The sequence below is a fragment of the Dendropsophus ebraccatus genome, chromosome 6, assembly GCF_027789765.1.
Source record: "Dendropsophus ebraccatus isolate aDenEbr1 chromosome 6, aDenEbr1.pat, whole genome shotgun sequence".
NCBI classification, from domain to species: Eukaryota; Metazoa; Chordata; class Amphibia; order Anura; family Hylidae; genus Dendropsophus; species Dendropsophus ebraccatus.
In genome coordinates this window covers 70,205,588-70,223,696 of record NC_091459.1, presented here as the reverse complement: position 1 = coordinate 70,223,696, position 18,109 = coordinate 70,205,588, and the positions used below count along the sequence as shown (strand labels likewise).

Genomic DNA, 18,109 nt, shown 5'->3' with positions numbered 1-18,109 from the left:
CATCAAAGACACCACACAAGTAGTTCAATTCATAGAGACCTTTGCTTGGCAACCAGACCACATTATGGCCACTTTGGACGTCCAGTCACTATACACGATTATTAATCATGAACAAGGTTTAACTGCAATCAAATATTTTTTGGAACAAACAACCATGCCGTCAAATCAGATAGAATTCACTCTCCAAGCTATTCATTTCATACTCACTCATAATTACTTTTACTTTAACAACAATTATTACAATCAACTCACAGGTACAGCTATGGGCACAAGATTTGCCCCTAGTTATGCCAACTTATTCATGGCTTTCTGGGAATCCATCACAATTACTCCACACTTAAACTCGAATCTATTAGTCTGGAAACGATATATCGATGACATAATTCTTATCTGGAAAGGCCCACAAACAGACCTTACCAGTTTCATTTCTGCTCTCGACATCAACAATTTCAACCTAAAATTCACACCTCATATTAGCAAACAACAAGTGGAATTTTTAGATCTCCTTATTACAGCTGAAAAAGACAAACTCATGTGTCAAACATACACCAAACCCACAGCAAAAAACAGCTTTATTCTTTTCTCCAGTTGCCATCTCCCCAGATGGCTCCTCAATATCCCTACGAGCCAATTTAGACGTCTCAAACGAAATTGTACCATAGAAGCCAACTTTGAAGAGGAAGCACAAATTCTGTCTGAACAATTCAAAGTAAAAAACTACCCCGACACCGTTATTCAAAAATCCCTGGATAAGATTAGGAAAACAGATAGAACCACCTATTTCAACAAAATACCACTATCTCCAAACATCATCTCTAGTAACACAAATATTTCCAAAATCATACTACCTTATAATCCACAACATAAACAGATTGAGAAAATCATACAAAAAAATTGGCCAATCTTGTGCCAAGATAAGACACTAGCAGCACTACTACCACCCAAACCACCAATCATCTTCACGAAGGCACCCAACCTTGGCCTTAGAGTAGCCCCCACTGTCAAAGATCTGTCATACAAACAACCATCATCTACATGGCTATCCACACAAGGTTTCTTTAGGTGCGGCACCTGTTCCTGTTGTAAACGCACCAAATTTCCAAGAAAAACATCCAAATTTACATCCACTGTGAACAACTACACATGGAACATATCCGAATTACTTACATGCCAAACACAGGGAATCATCTATATCATCCAATGCCCATGTGCAAAACAATATATTGGTAGAACCAAAAGACAACTTAAAACCCGTATACATGAGCACTTTTACAATATACAAAAAGGCAATGAAAAACATCCTCTTTCTGCACACTTCAAACAATTTCATAACAGTGACATCTCCGAAATTCAATTTGCAGCCCTACAATCAGTCAAGCACAGTTGGAGAGGAGGCGATTTTATCGCATCTATGTCCAGAGCAGAATCTCGCCTTATTTATGATTTTGAAACTATATCCCCAAAAGGTTTAAATGAAGAACTTGAAATTTTCGGTTTCCTCTAGATCCCGACCTCTGGGGCTCTCTCTCACAGCCCGTCACCTGCCAAGGCTGTCTATCAGCGCGGTGACGGGCTCTGGGATTGATCCCTAGGGGTCCTCCCTTACCACTTGTTCCAAGCTTGAAGTTATCACATCCATATAGTAGAAATCCATCATTATCCATACTATTCTTTGCAAGCCGTACCAGTTCTTAATATATTTATACACAATATTACAATTAATTTTACCATAAAATACAGATTACAGAAGATACAATGTATATTCTATTTTTTTTTTTTTTTTTTATATATATGTATAACTCAAACTATATTGGTTAGAACACTATTTCATTATGAATTATAATCTGCATTAATATCTCCTTGTTGCTAAATATTTATTTTGAATACACCAATCACTAAGTATGCTTAAGTCCATTGTACTGTTTGAATTTTCTTTTTCTTTTCTTTTTGTAATCTACAATATTACTACTAATTATAATCAATTCACTATGATACCAGATCAAAACTCATCAAATTGTCTCTATATTTGGTGCACCTGGTCTTGATAATCACCGGACTACAATTAAATCTAACCAATCAGGACCAGTCTGCTACATATATATACTCACCAATACCAGGATTTGATCATTATTCTCTACTTTGCTGTTGAAAAAGATACTAAGAAAGTATCGAAACGCGTCCAGCTACTAACAATATCTTATCAGCTACTAACAGAATCTCGCTTAAGAATCATCACCTACAAGCTCAGCACGCTTGCAGCTTTATCCAAACACCTATTTGGCGCAAACACCCATTTGGCGCTAACACTACCACGAGGTCCCGCGGGCAACACAACTCACTGCGCATGTGCGGAGCGCCGATTTGCCTAAATACCTGGGCTAAGCACGCCACTCGCTGCCAGCATCCGAGCACGTCATTTGCTCCCAGCACCTGAGGATGACACTCGCTCCCAGCATCTGAGCACGGCATCTGCTCCCAGCACAGGAATAGCCCGATCAAGACCGGCAAATCTGAGCATACGAGCCAGCCGCTCCGGGGACTATCCATCTCGCAGGAACGGTGAGAGGTGTAACATACACCACACAAATATATCAGCAAATTGTATACTCATCGCTTTATATACGCAATAATCATCATCCAACTTACTCCAGCCGACTGTATATCAGGCACATTTGCCATAAGAACAGTTCGCCATATGAGTACCACCACTCAAGACTTTATAACTGTTTTGGAGTAGCACACATCTACACACGTGTGACACAACCAAGTGGTACAAAAGCGCCGTCATACTATGAACTCAGCTTTTAATTTACTATATATCATTATGAATTATGAATTTTAACATATAGTACTGATGAATTGAGTTTATTTGGTATACCAATTATGTGCACAATTTTTTAACTTTTTACCCATACTTTTTTTATCTGTTCATCTATTTCATTTTTTCTCATTTCATATTTTTTATTTTTTATTTTTATTTTTATTTTTATTATTATTTTTTTTTTTTTTTTTTTTTTTTTTTATTTCTCTATTTTCCATTTTTTACATTTTTATTTTTATTTTTCACTTTTCATTACTTTCATGTTTTTCTGGTTCATATCTTTATTCGTGATATATCATGTCATTTGTGATCTAATACTTGTTTTTATTATGCTTTTGGTTACATAACATATATTACATTTCTTATCTATCAGTAAAAATATCTCATAATCTATCTTTACATCTCATCATTTATCTCATTATATATCTCATAATTACATCTCATCATTTATCTCACTCAGACTTGTCTAGAGGACCTATTACCCCCCTTTTTCCTCCAGTATATTTCTATTGTCTTTTGGGTATAGACAACATATAGGTTAACCTCGCCAAGTCAATAGCAGTCGAACTCACACTTACCGCTACCTTTGTTGTATACTTCCATACCCTTTAGTGTTTGAAGTACCTGCTAATAGTCATCAATATGGACATTTGGTCCCATTTAGAATCCAAAAAACGCACAATTGCAGAATTTTCATTCAATGACACTATACAACACCCCGACACCACGAAAGATGCTTCATTATCAAAAACATTCAGAGATCTTGAAACAATACTCCATAAACGATTAAGACAACAATGGGAAATTAAAAGCCTCAATCACTACTTAGAATTAGACCTACTACCAAAAGGACTTACATTAAATAAAGTACCGGCTAATGATTTAATAAATGAGGAATTCACCAACAAATGGGAATCATTTTTTAAAGCCCAATCCATTGCCTTAGTCCAGATGGTAATAGACAGAAGACAAGAACTACTAGTCCAACTAGACAACCAGATTTCCACCATCAAAAACAAATTAGAGACACACCCAATAACAGAAGAATACACGAGGTACCAAACTAGTGCTTGCAAAAAGCTTGATCAATTAGAACAGGAGATTATGCAGAAAAAAGCCAGAAAAATCAAATGGCAAGAGAATCACACACATGCACCTCCTCCGACCACAAATAAACATGACTCTGCCACGTCATTACCACTACTGGATATCCCGACCCATAATAGATATGCCCCGTTAGCATCAACCACCAATCGTCATTTTTTAGAGAAATCCACTCACCCTCCTCCATACAAACCAGACACACGTCACCCACCATATTACTCACACAGTCCCAAATCACCGAATCTATATCCACGACACCATGCATCACATCCTTACCAATCATCCACCCATTATCAGACCCGGCACTACCAATACTCTCCAACTCAACACAGATCGCAGTCGAGATACCAGACAACAACTCAACACAGGTATCAATATCCAATAACATATCCGATGGCCAAACACAATACACAAGGACACCCACACAGACAATTAGACACCACAACACCCAAGAAAAGACCACTCGTAAACGAATCCGCAGACGTAGACCTAATCGAACATCAACCGAGAAAAATGGGCAAGACACATTAGCAGATTCCATCATCAATCTCAGCTCTATTCAACTAACCAATCCCCAAATTTCGCTTTTGAACAAAGGTCTAAAATTTGCACCCAACAATTCACTCAATAAGTTTGACACTTATATAGGACTAGAGAAATATATTAGGAAATTATGTCTTACCAAATACTTCATTAAAAATCCTTTAGAACTACAAAACAAAAAACAAGACTGTTATATTCACACCAACTGTACACTGCAATCCAAATTTTATCCGAGACATGAAGCGGGTCAGGAGATCATTACATTTAAGAAAACAGTAGAAACTGACATTCGCAATCTACGACACAATACACAACTTAGAAATAATCTCACATACAAAGAACGACAGGCAATCAAAGAGTTACAAGCCAACAACAATATTACCATACGCCCAGCTGACAAAGGAGGAGGAATAGTCATCTTAAACACCACTCAATACAATGAAGAATGTCTTAAACAACTTTCCGACACCTCCACATACCAACTACTCAGAACCGATCCAATCAACACATACGAAACAGAATTAAAAAATCTCTGTGATCCAGCAGTTGAGGAAGAAATTATCAACACCAAAGAATATGATTTTATCACAGGAACCCAAAAAAGATTACCCGTATTCTATTGTATTCCAAAAATACACAAGAATCCTCAAAATCCCCCCGGTCGCCCGATCATATCAGGTATTCAATCTCTGACATCAAATTTATCTAACTACATTGATCGTATACTACAACCGATAGTTCAAACCACAACATCATACATCAAAGACACCACACAAGTAGTTCAATTCATAGAGACCTTTGCTTGGCAACCAGACCACATTATGGCCACTTTGGACGTCCAGTCACTATACACGATTATTAATCATGAACAAGGTTTAACTGCAATCAAATATTTTTTGGAACAAACAACCATGCCGTCAAATCAGATAGAATTCACTCTCCAAGCTATTCATTTCATACTCACTCATAATTACTTTTACTTTAACAACAATTATTACAATCAACTCACAGGTACAGCTATGGGCACAAGATTTGCCCCTAGTTATGCCAACTTATTCATGGCTTTCTGGGAATCCATCACAATTACTCCACACTTAAACTCGAATCTATTAGTCTGGAAACGATATATCGATGACATAATTCTTATCTGGAAAGGCCCACAAACAGACCTTACCAGTTTCATTTCTGCTCTCGACATCAACAATTTCAACCTAAAATTCACACCTCATATTAGCAAACAACAAGTGGAATTTTTAGATCTCCTTATTACAGCTGAAAAAGACAAACTCATGTGTCAAACATACACCAAACCCACAGCAAAAAACAGCTTTATTCTTTTCTCCAGTTGCCATCTCCCCAGATGGCTCCTCAATATCCCTACGAGCCAATTTAGACGTCTCAAACGAAATTGTACCATAGAAGCCAACTTTGAAGAGGAAGCACAAATTCTGTCTGAACAATTCAAAGTAAAAAACTACCCCGACACCGTTATTCAAAAATCCCTGGATAAGATTAGGAAAACAGATAGAACCACCTATTTCAACAAAATACCACTATCTCCAAACATCATCTCTAGTAACACAAATATTTCCAAAATCATACTACCTTATAATCCACAACATAAACAGATTGAGAAAATCATACAAAAAAATTGGCCAATCTTGTGCCAAGATAAGACACTAGCAGCACTACTACCACCCAAACCACCAATCATCTTCACGAAGGCACCCAACCTTGGCCTTAGAGTAGCCCCCACTGTCAAAGATCTGTCATACAAACAACCATCATCTACATGGCTATCCACACAAGGTTTCTTTAGGTGCGGCACCTGTTCCTGTTGTAAACGCACCAAATTTCCAAGAAAAACATCCAAATTTACATCCACTGTGAACAACTACACATGGAACATATCCGAATTACTTACATGCCAAACACAGGGAATCATCTATATCATCCAATGCCCATGTGCAAAACAATATATTGGTAGAACCAAAAGACAACTTAAAACCCGTATACATGAGCACTTTTACAATATACAAAAAGGCAATGAAAAACATCCTCTTTCTGCACACTTCAAACAATTTCATAACAGTGACATCTCCGAAATTCAATTTGCAGCCCTACAATCAGTCAAGCACAGTTGGAGAGGAGGCGATTTTATCGCATCTATGTCCAGAGCAGAATCTCGCCTTATTTATGATTTTGAAACTATATCCCCAAAAGGTTTAAATGAAGAACTTGAAATTTTCGGTTTCCTCTAGATCCCGACCTCTGGGGCTCTCTCTCACAGCCCGTCACCTGCCAAGGCTGTCTATCAGCGCGGTGACGGGCTCTGGGATTGATCCCTAGGGGTCCTCCCTTACCACTTGTTCCAAGCTTGAAGTTATCACATCCATATAGTAGAAATCCATCATTATCCATACTATTCTTTGCAAGCCGTACCAGTTCTTAATATATTTATACACAATATTACAATTAATTTTACCATAAAATACAGATTACAGAAGATACAATGTATATTCTATTTTTTTTTTTTTTTTTTATATATATGTATAACTCAAACTATATTGGTTAGAACACTATTTCATTATGAATTATAATCTGCATTAATATCTCCTTGTTGCTAAATATTTATTTTGAATACACCAATCACTAAGTATGCTTAAGTCCATTGTACTGTTTGAATTTTCTTTTTCTTTTCTTTTTGTAATCTACAATATTACTACTAATTATAATCAATTCACTATGATACCAGATCAAAACTCATCAAATTGTCTCTATATTTGGTGCACCTGGTCTTGATAATCACCGGACTACAATTAAATCTAACCAATCAGGACCAGTCTGCTACATATATATACTCACCAATACCAGGATTTGATCATTATTCTCTACTTTGCTGTTGAAAAAGATACTAAGAAAGTATCGAAACGCGTCCAGCTACTAACAATATCTTATCAGCTACTAACAGAATCTCGCTTAAGAATCATCACCTACAAGCTCAGCACGCTTGCAGCTTTATCCAAACACCTATTTGGCGCAAACACCCATTTGGCGCTAACACTACCACGAGGTCCCGCGGGCAACACAACTCACTGCGCATGTGCGGAGCGCCGATTTGCCTAAATACCTGGGCTAAGCACGCCACTCGCTGCCAGCATCCGAGCACGTCATTTGCTCCCAGCACCTGAGGATGACACTCGCTCCCAGCATCTGAGCACGGCATCTGCTCCCAGCACAGGAATAGCCCGATCAAGACCGGCAAATCTGAGCATACGAGCCAGCCGCTCCGGGGACTATCCATCTCGCAGGAACGGTGAGAGGTGTAACATACACCACACAAATATATCAGCAAATTGTATACTCATCGCTTTATATACGCAATAATCATCATCCAACTTACTCCAGCCGACTGTATATCAGGCACATTTGCCATAAGAACAGTTCGCCATATGAGTACCACCACTCAAGACTTTATAACTGTTTTGGAGTAGCACACATCTACACACGTGTGACACAACCAAGTGGTACAAAAGCGCCGTCATACTATGAACTCAGCTTTTAATTTACTATATATCATTATGAATTATGAATTTTAACATATAGTACTGATGAATTGAGTTTATTTGGTATACCAATTATGTGCACAATTTTTTAACTTTTTACCCATACTTTTTTTATCTGTTCATCTATTTCATTTTTTCTCATTTCATATTTTTTATTTTTTATTTTTATTTTTATTTTTATTTTATTTTTTTTTTTTTTTTTTTTTTTTTTATTTCTCTATTTTCCATTTTTTACATTTTTATTTTTATTTTTATTTTTCACTTTTCATTACTTTCATGTTTTTCTGGTTCATATCTTTATTTATTCGTGATATATCATGTCATTTGTGATCTAATACTTGTTTTTATTATGCTTTTGGTTACATAACATATATTACATTTCTTATCTATCAGTAAAAATATCTCATAATCTATCTTTACATCTCATCATTTATCTCATTATATATCTCATAATTACATCTCATCATTTATCTCACTCAGACTTGTCTAGAGGACCTATTACCCCCCTTTTTCCTCCAGTATATTTCTACTATTGTCTTTTGGGTATAGACAACATATAGGTTAACCTCGCCAAGTCAATAGCAGTCGAACTCACACTTACCGCTACCTTTATTGCATTAATTTGACCTGGACATCAGGGCATTAAAGGGCTCTGTCTTAAAGGGGTTAAAGGGGGCCAGACAACAAAATGCAGTTACCTTATAGTCTGTCTTTCCTGGTCTGCAAGCCGTATCTGAGATTTTAGCATCTCTTTGTGTATAGATATCTCCTGTGTCCTCTCCTTCATAGCAGCCTCCAACTGCAATTTGCGTTTTTCCAAAGAGAACACATCATCTGCTTTATTGTGCAGCATGTCTCTCAGTCGCTTGATTTCCAGTTTAAGAATATTGTCGTCAACCATGAACTCCTACAAAATATAACCAATCTCAAATTACTGAAGGGTTCAATCGGAAAAAGTTAACCTTTATCTAACCACCTGGGCTTTGATGGAAGCATTGTCTCATATCGGCAACCCAGGGTTCACTCTACCTCAATATTTTGAGTATTTACAGCACATATACCCAAACATGTGGAAGCCTAAAAGCCCCCATAGACCTTCAACAGCAATCTCATCTGTTCACATATGTAAATGAGAAAGGGAAAATAAAGCCACAATCAGGCAGCTAAAATGCTGACTTATCTCCCAAGAACCAAAAGGGTCAGGCAGATGAAATCCAACATGCCTTACCCTTCTCTCGATTGACAGATGATGTTGGGGAAGGGTTGGGAGGTTCCTATACACATTAGACAATTGTCAGGTCCCTCTAAAATTGGCAGAGCCAGCTGACCTTTAACTAAAGTGTATAGGGGTCTTTAAAGGCACTCTCAGATTCACATCTAATTTCCAAAAGCAACCACTGATATTCAATTTCCAGCAACAAAGTAGTGTAATTAGTGAATTATTAATCTACGTGCATTTCCATAATTGTTCTCCACAGGACTAACTGTACAAAGAAACCTTTGTACCTGTACACTATTTTCACATACTGTTAACTGTGGGCATTTGCATGTAGTGATAGGAAATTTACAGTTAGTACTTCTCACTGCATAAGAATTATTATGTTTATCGATTATTAACAATGTAGGTTCTGTATGATGTATGATGTAGAATGTTGCACGGCAGGGATGAAAGATCTAAAAAAAAAAATAAAGGAAAGGAACAGTATTGATGATAATAAGAAAGAAGAGAACAACATTTATGCCTTTGAGCTTTGTTGTTGTTACCCTTTTACATCTTATATGCACATATGAAAAGACATCATTGGAATCCACAATTATGCATGGATAAGTATACTTAAATAGAGCAGGAGCACATTTGTCTTCTGTATCAAGAACATACCACTAAATGCCTGAAGACGCAAGCAAGACAGGATAAAACTCTATTCCAGCTGTTGCCAAACGTAAAAACTACCTTAATGACATTTCACAAATAATACAGATCTAAATGTTTAAATTGACAAAAGAACTTTAATAGGATTTACCACTATGAATTACCTGTTTTGACGTCCTCAGCTTTTTTAATGCTTTATCGGACATATTATTAAACAGTTTTAGTTCTTCCATTTTGCTGATCAGGTTCTCCTTTTCCTGGCCAGTTTTTTCCAGTTCCCGTTTGATGTTACGAACATCTGCCTGTTTATAAGACAATACAATTTAGTCATATAATAATCAGGTCCACAAGAGAAATACACAATACAGTACAACGTACAATGTAAGTGAATAAACTAGTTGAATATGCTATCTGTTCCATTAAGGCTGTATACAAAGAACAAAGTTGTGCAAAATGTATTATCATGGCTCTTGCTGTATGATATATCTGTTGCATGTTTAGACATTGTTGAGATGAGCAAACCTGGAGCATGCTCGAGTCGATCCGAACCCGAACTTTCGGCATTAGCGGTGGCTGCTCAACTTGGATAAAGCCCTAAGGCTATGTGGAAATCATGGATATAGTCATTGGCTGTATCCATGTTTTCCAGACAACCTTAGAGCTTTATCCAAGTTCAGCAGCCCCAGCTAATCAAATGACGAACGTTCGGGTTCGGATCGATTCGAACCCAAACCCGGTTCGCTCATCTCTATTGTCTAACTTTATACCACCTATTAGTTGGCATACTTTATTCTTTACCCCTGACGGGCAATGCTCAAAAAGTGTCTAAACACATAATAAATGCAGTAGAGGTCATATAAGTTCGTTTCTGCGAAAAATTTTAAGGAAATTTATCTACTGCATTTGCTGCTAAGAACAGAAGACACGGTTAGCTATGTGTTAGGGTATAAAAGCAAACCTGAAGCTGATGGTGGTTTCAAAACTTATAAAACCACCGTTTTATTTCTCAGACAAGTGCCAAGAAGGTGAAGCCAAGCTGCTTAAGTGCCACAGCTTTCCGCACCTTGCTTTCTCTCACCTCCTAACACCATCTTGATTGATGTAAAGAGCCCTGCATGTCAATTGAGGAGGGGCTTGGAGGCAAGATAGGTGGTGTGCCAGGCTGTGGCACTAAAGCAGCTCGGATCAACCTCCTTGACACTTGGCTTATTTTATAAGCTTGGCAACCACCATCAGCTCTAGGAAAGATACCAGTTTGCTTTTATACCCTAATGGCTATCTAAAAGTGTCTACAGTCCTTAGGAACAGGTACAGCTGACAGATTTCCTTTAAAGTGTCCTTGACATTAGGAAAACATTTTGACATGTTGCAAATTAAAATTTTGATCATTTGGCATCTGTTCAGACCTTCACAAAATTCTAAAATTACATGACAGAAGCATGCTGTTATGCAGTTCGTTCCCCAGCTTGCTGTCATCTCCATCTCACTGCATGAGGACACCTTTACTCATCTCATGCAGAAAGACAGAAAGTACAGAGTGAAGCACATATCCAAGTGCTTCTCCTAACATATTTTTGAGATTGACGGGGTGATTTCTCTGCGTACTGTCAAAAGTTTTTTTTTCTAATGACAGGGACATGGTTCAGACAGAACTCTGCCCTAATGTGTTACATTGTAGCATCTATTTACTTACTTGGAGTTTCTTGTGCTGAGAATTTAGGAGATTAAGGGCAGCTTTTCGCTCATCAAACATTTTACTGAGATCGGATACTTTTGTTTCCAGTGCATGTTTTTCATCTGTGTTGACTTCACCCTTCAGTCTTGCTAGTCTGCGCTCCAGTTGTTGTATCTGGAAATCCTGTACATACAAACACGTGCAGTCAGACTAAACCAACCAAAAATATGTATCATATGAAAGTAAGGATTACATTTTGGAAAGGTAACCATACACATAATATTGTGGCCAGACAATACTACCTCTGAAACATCTTTCCATAAATGTCCACACGGACTGAAAATTGCAAGCACTAGTAACTAATAATACAATAAATGCTCTAATGCATAGACAAGAACAGCAGGAAAAAATGCAACAGAATTTAAAAGGAATCTGTAAAGAGTTTTGCATCAAAAGTGGTAACAGCCCTATACAGATATGAGACAGATGAGTGGCACTGTATCTTACGTTGCAGTCATACAGTTAGCATGACCGACAAAAATGTTGTTTAATTTCTTGACCACTATCACGGCAAATGTCTAGGAGGTCCACTATTCTTGTTCATCACACAGAGCTCCCTGTTTTGAGTTTGCCCAATCTTTCCACTCAGCTATGATTGACAGCTCTAGCGTCCAAACTGCTAAAGCTGTCAATCACAACTGAGAGGAGAGCCCAGAAAAGCTTGAGGGAGCTCCATGCACCAAACAAGAAAAGCCCACATCCTGGACACATTGCAGCAGCAGGGAGATAAAACACAAGCTTCATGACCAAAACAGTGCCACCCCACCCCTATGTTTTTATAGGGCTGTCAGCTGTTTGATTGCTCAAAACTGCTGACAGAATTCCCTTAGGGTGCCTTCACACGTACCGGATCCGTAGAGGATTTCACGCTGCGAGTTTTCATTCTGCCTCAGATGTGACCCGGCCCCTTTAACACCCGGCCGCCCGCAGCCCCGGCCCGAAGCATACATTACCTGCTTGACGCCGCGGCTGTGTGACGCTCCCAGCTCTCCTCGCTCCTCATCAGCCAATCGGTGCACGGGAGCCGAGGGGAGTCAGGAGCCTCACACAGACGCGGTCCTGAGCAGGTAATGTATGCTTCGGGCCAGGGCTGCGGGCGGCCAGGGGTTAAAGGGGCAGGGTCACATATCTGTATCGGAATGAAAATTCTGCTGTGGGTATGTGACCCCATAGGCCTTCACTATACCAGTATCCGCAGCGGATTTCGCTGCAAGCTCGCAGCGTGAAATCCACTGCGGATCTGGTATGTGTGAAGGCACCCATAAAGTCAGAGGGAGAGGGTAAAAAAAGTAGAAAGGTTCTGACTGGCTGTTACACCTCTTTATAATTTTCAGAGAAAATAGCTATATAGTTTAGATGTCAAACTTAAAGTTCATCGAGGTTTAGCGATATTCTAAACATTACTTGGTACTTGTTATTTAGCTGTATATTAAAAACTACATTTTATAATCAAAGGTTAATATAAACTATATATAAACACACAGTAATTAGTCTAATTCATCTAAATCATTATTCTTAATCGTGATTATACCAACCCTTTCTTATCCTTAGGATACTTGGTTATTTTCCTGCAAAGCTTTTTTTCTAGCTGTCTTTCTATCTTAGAAAATTTTTCAATTACAAAAAAATGTCCTGCATGTGGTTAGCTTTCCTTAATCACAGCAATGGTATTTAAGGGATTTAATGGTTGAAAACCAGCATGCATTTGTACCTGATTGTAAATGATCCCCTGTTGCTTTAAAGCATGCAGGTCAAGTTTTTGCAGTTGACTATTAAGGTTTCTCAGCGAGACTTGGCTTCCATTAATTTCTGATATCATGTGCCTTTCTTTTGTCTTGTGCTCATGCAGCTCCTGTGATTTCTTGAAATGTTGCTCTCTTATCTGTTTTAGCTGGGCTTCAAGATCCTGTGGAGATAAATGACAATATTATGATGGTAGTTCTATACAATATCTGAAAAAGACATTTCAGGTTTAATTATTTAAGCTCTGCTTTTAGGCAATAGTGTCGTTTTTATAGACTGTATAATACATTTATTATTTAATGTGTAAAGGTCTGTCATGATAGGATACAAAACAAAAAAAAATTGTATATAAGATTGAATTGTAACATAACTGGTACCATAAATTCCATTAGAGTTTGGTATGTAGATTGTCTGCTTTTACAGCAGCTACCCCGATGGGACGCTTATTGTATCTTACCTCTAAATGCTAAGGAAAATAGCCCAGAACTGACAGATTGTCCTGGTGCTAGCATTTCTGATAATTAAGATTACCCTAACATGGGGTGCATTTTAGATACAGAGCTCTTTATGAATGCTGCTGATTAAAATGTAATAGTCCAATCACTTTTACAGTTCTTCATCTACTTCTACAGCCCATCATGTACTTCTGTAAATACCCAATTTCTCCACTGTAAGAGACTAAAGACAAAACTGTCCTGTGTTTATACAGTAAAGAGGAATTCCCTACCATTCTCCATTGACCCCCTCCATTATCCTCCATTATCCCTTTGCATGCATCAGCAATTGTGCACCATATTTACAGAAAAAATAGCCGCAGGGAAATAGAAGTCTTCAAAACAGTGCCTGTCTAATATCTGGGGCACAGGCAGAGATCTTGCCCAGCCTGACAAAAACCCATTTTTGGTCAAAATGTTGCATTTCTCTGTACCTGACCATGAAAAAAAAAATCTAGTGGATTTGGTTGGATCAGACATGTCAAAAGTTAATGATTTCAGCGTTTTTTTTTTACACCTCTTTAGTCTTCCTAGGGACTAAGCAATCGTTGGACTGTTTACACAGTATACTGCTATACTGTTATTGTATTACTGTGTACTGTATGTAGTGATCTACCAGTACAGCCTGCCTGTAGCAAGCTGTAGCAATAGCTTTTACAAGGCTGCCATGGAGCCCCCCCCCCCCCCCCCCCCCCCCCCCGTCACAGGGTCTGCTGATCAGACCTCTGACATCTTTTAACTGTAAAAAAAAAAACTAGATGCCAGAGACCCTATTAACCAATGCCACAGGCCCAAAAAAGCAGCTTTGATGCCAAAGCAGGCTTAGTTACTCAGTCTGTCCTCTACCAGCTCTGTGTCATGTGATCGGTCAGACTTAAGCCATGTTCACAGAATGGCCAGTGTCAGAGAAGATCATCCCAGCCGCTACTGCAGTACCGGCCAGATGATCTAAACTTCACCTGAATTCGGATGCGGACACATCAGTGTGCGCCCGCATTTGAATTCCCCATGGAGCATGAGGCCGGAGCCGCACGCTCCATTGTGTGAACAATTTTTTGCAGGGCCACTAGTGATCCTGGACGAAGTGTATAATATGTGTATACACTCCAGCCAAGATTGCCTTTAGCTGCAGCACAATGTAAGTTAAGTATTAATCACGGCCGTGTTGCAATTCGGCAACAACAGCCATGATTAGTACTTAACTTACATTGTGTGAACATGGCCTTATAATGTAAGTCTTTGAGCCTGACTGTTTTCACTGATGCAGAGCGGGGAGTGGACCACGTGGCAGTGTGGTCCTCTTCCTGCTCATTCTTACACTCAGACTTGGATTTATCAAAACTTTTGACAGGTCTCTCTGACGACAGTGACACTTTAATAGTCAGCACTATATGTTTAGTTACTTTAGTTATCTTACCTTGACTGTTGTCTCCTGTTCCTTTAGCATTTCATCTATACGTTGAGCCCTTTCTTCCATGCTCAGAGCTGAATCTGTCACAAGCTTTAATTTTACAGCCAAACCTTCATTATAGTCTTTAGCTTGACTTAGTCTAAAAAAATCATTTGAATGTTAGACAACTCTCAAGCACTATTTTTGTTTCTATATAACTGTGCTTAGCGTGCAGTTAAATAGAAAAATACCCCTCCCCCTGATTCCCCACCACTATCGCCTTGCCGGCTGTCCACTGCACTTGTGATCTGCACTGTGCTGTAAATTGTGATCTGCACCTTGTCATATACAGATTTGTGGTAACTAGTCAGAGAGGAGAGGAGGCAGCTTCTGGTCACACTGACTGCATCCCCTCCTTCTCAGTCATATTTGATTGATGTCCCCGAGTGTCGATGGCATGCACCGTTCAAAGTTTTTTTTTCTTTCTACTATTTCTGGCATTTTAGAAAACATTTGAACATAGCGTCAGAACTGCTGAGCACAGTTATCAGATACTGGGCACAGTGTGTGGGGCACTTGGAACTTGAAAGGTCAGGATTTCTTATAAATGTGGGTGATACAACCAGATAAGCAAAAGTGCTTGGGGACTAGTGCTGTGACACAAGTTATAAATATATTTGGTCTGCTAAAGAAAACACCAGGGCTAAATCGTATTTAATTAGAAAGTATTAAGAATCCCATAACAGATCATTACAATAGGAAAATTCAGGTTTGAATGAAATTTTCCTGCAATAAGAAGAAATTATTACCTCTATTACATTATATCTATTAACTTTCACACTACATGTTAAATATTCCTACACACTATCCATTTCTGCAAATGAACTGATATATACAATACCTTTCATTCTTTTTCCGGACATCTTTCTTAAGGTTGTTAACTTGAATTCGCAGAACTTCTAATTCAGTAGCTGTCCTATCAACAGTCCCTTTAAGTGTATCAAGCTACATATAAAGATAATATCAAAAACATATTACATAAAATGACGACAATTACAATAAAGTAAATTTCATTTCAAGAAAATCCATGAGTGACAAGATTTGTGTGCTAAAATCTTAGGATAATTTAATCTCAGCGAACATAGTTAAACTTGCAGGGCTTGTCAAGATAAACACAGTGGTGCCTTGGATTAGGAGCATAATTCGTTTTGGGACCAAACCAAACCAAAGCTAATTTTCCCATAAGAAATCATAGAAATGCAGACAATTGGTTCCACACCCCAAAAATAATGATTTATTATTCTGAATAACCTGTAAAACAAACATTCAGAAACAGCAGTATATGTGATATTATAAGTTACTATGCAGTAATGGAGAGGATGGGAAACACAAGGGCTGACGGAGACTGCAGGGAGCATGAAGGAATGAGCAGGGCAGATGTGGGCACAAACATGCAGAACATCTATGATGAGATTACCTCACAGTCCTGTCCCCTGATGCAAGCCCCAGCCTGAAGTGGATCTGCTATGATTTGGAAGGTGAGGGAGAATTCCTGGGTCAGAGTACAGGGCTGTACACCCCGCTATGCAGACCATGCCCCTCCCCCACTCGCGCTTCCACCCAGTACAGGGAGCTCTTAAACTTAAGCAATGCTCTTAAACCATGTCACAATTTTGAAAAACTGTGAGCTTTTAAAACAAAACGCTCTTAAACCAAGTTACTCCTAAACCAAGGTACCACTGTATTTTGAAAATGCATTTATTTACCAAACTTGCCTTCTTCTGATATGCTGCTCTTTCCCTCCCATTGTTGACAGCTTATTGTTTAGGTTACCGACCACCACTCTGCTCTAAAAGCAGTGGTCTGGCGGCTGGTGTATATATAGCTGTAATGTATATGTATAGAAATATAGTGTATATATACCGTATAATATATAAACATATGTAAACAATATCTATATATACATACAGACACCAACTAGACCTCTGTTTTTAAAGTAGAGCGGTGGCCGGTAACCTAAACAACGAGCTGTCAACAATGGGAGGGAATAAGCAGCATATCAGAAAAAGACACAAGTTATCTAAATGAATGTATTTGCAAAATTATATTGATGATAACTTGAAATAACTTGATGAGCCCTACGAAATTAAATATCAGCTGAGAAGGGAATACCTCTTTATTCCCTATTCACTTCTATAGTAGAGTTCTCTCAGCATGCTGTGTGACCCAGGTGGAAGTCAAAATAAACCCTTATAAAACCAAAATAACGCCAAATTCATGTAAATAAACAGACTTTTGTTAAATCATAACTTCCAAATAATCCCATAAAAACAAATACAAAAAGGACATTTAAAAACAAGGTGGAGGGGCTAGGACACAAAATACATGCATGTGTATCAAAATATACAGAAAATCACACTGGGGCAACAGATTAACCCTAAATCACCACAAGACTATCTGATCATTCAACATCAGTAGTAGTGCTTGCGAATCTGATGAAAAGGCTGTCCCTTGAAACGAGTTATTCTTGTAATAAAGCTTTGATTTTATATCAAGCACTACTACTCCCATCATTGAAGGAGTGATGTCCATCTGATGCCGTTAGCGCCACTAAAAGTCCCGGATCTCCTTGCACTGTTGTACCTCCAGCTGGCATAACCTTCCTTTGATTCTCCACCGGGATCCCCCGCCCTGCGGACTGGCTGCAAGAGGCTCGTTATTTGATTATGCGATCGACGGTGTCTGGCTCGTAGCACGACCAATCCAGGTGAGCGGCTCCAAAGCCACCATTTCTTTTCGAATGTCCTGTTTGCAGTAACACACTATGTGCGCCCCCGGTGTGT

At 38.6% G+C, this 18,109-nt stretch overlaps 1 protein-coding gene across 2 annotated transcripts in view; it reads right to left on the bottom strand.

Annotated features, from left to right (window-relative positions):
• CCDC39 (coiled-coil domain 39 molecular ruler complex subunit) overlaps positions 1-18,109 on the bottom strand; it is a 61,529-nt gene that overhangs the window by 21,254 nt on the left and 22,166 nt on the right. For both annotated transcript variants that reach the window (XM_069973804.1, XM_069973805.1), the window contains exons 8-13: positions 16,168-16,271; positions 15,294-15,426; positions 13,351-13,545; positions 11,598-11,762; positions 10,069-10,206; positions 8,733-8,941 (exon numbers count right to left, since the gene is read on the bottom strand). In XM_069973804.1, the coding sequence (XP_069829905.1) occupies positions 8,733-8,941; positions 10,069-10,206; positions 11,598-11,762; positions 13,351-13,545; positions 15,294-15,426; positions 16,168-16,271 (944 nt within the window). The remainder of the gene's footprint in view (positions 1-8,732; positions 8,942-10,068; positions 10,207-11,597; positions 11,763-13,350; positions 13,546-15,293; positions 15,427-16,167; positions 16,272-18,109) is intronic.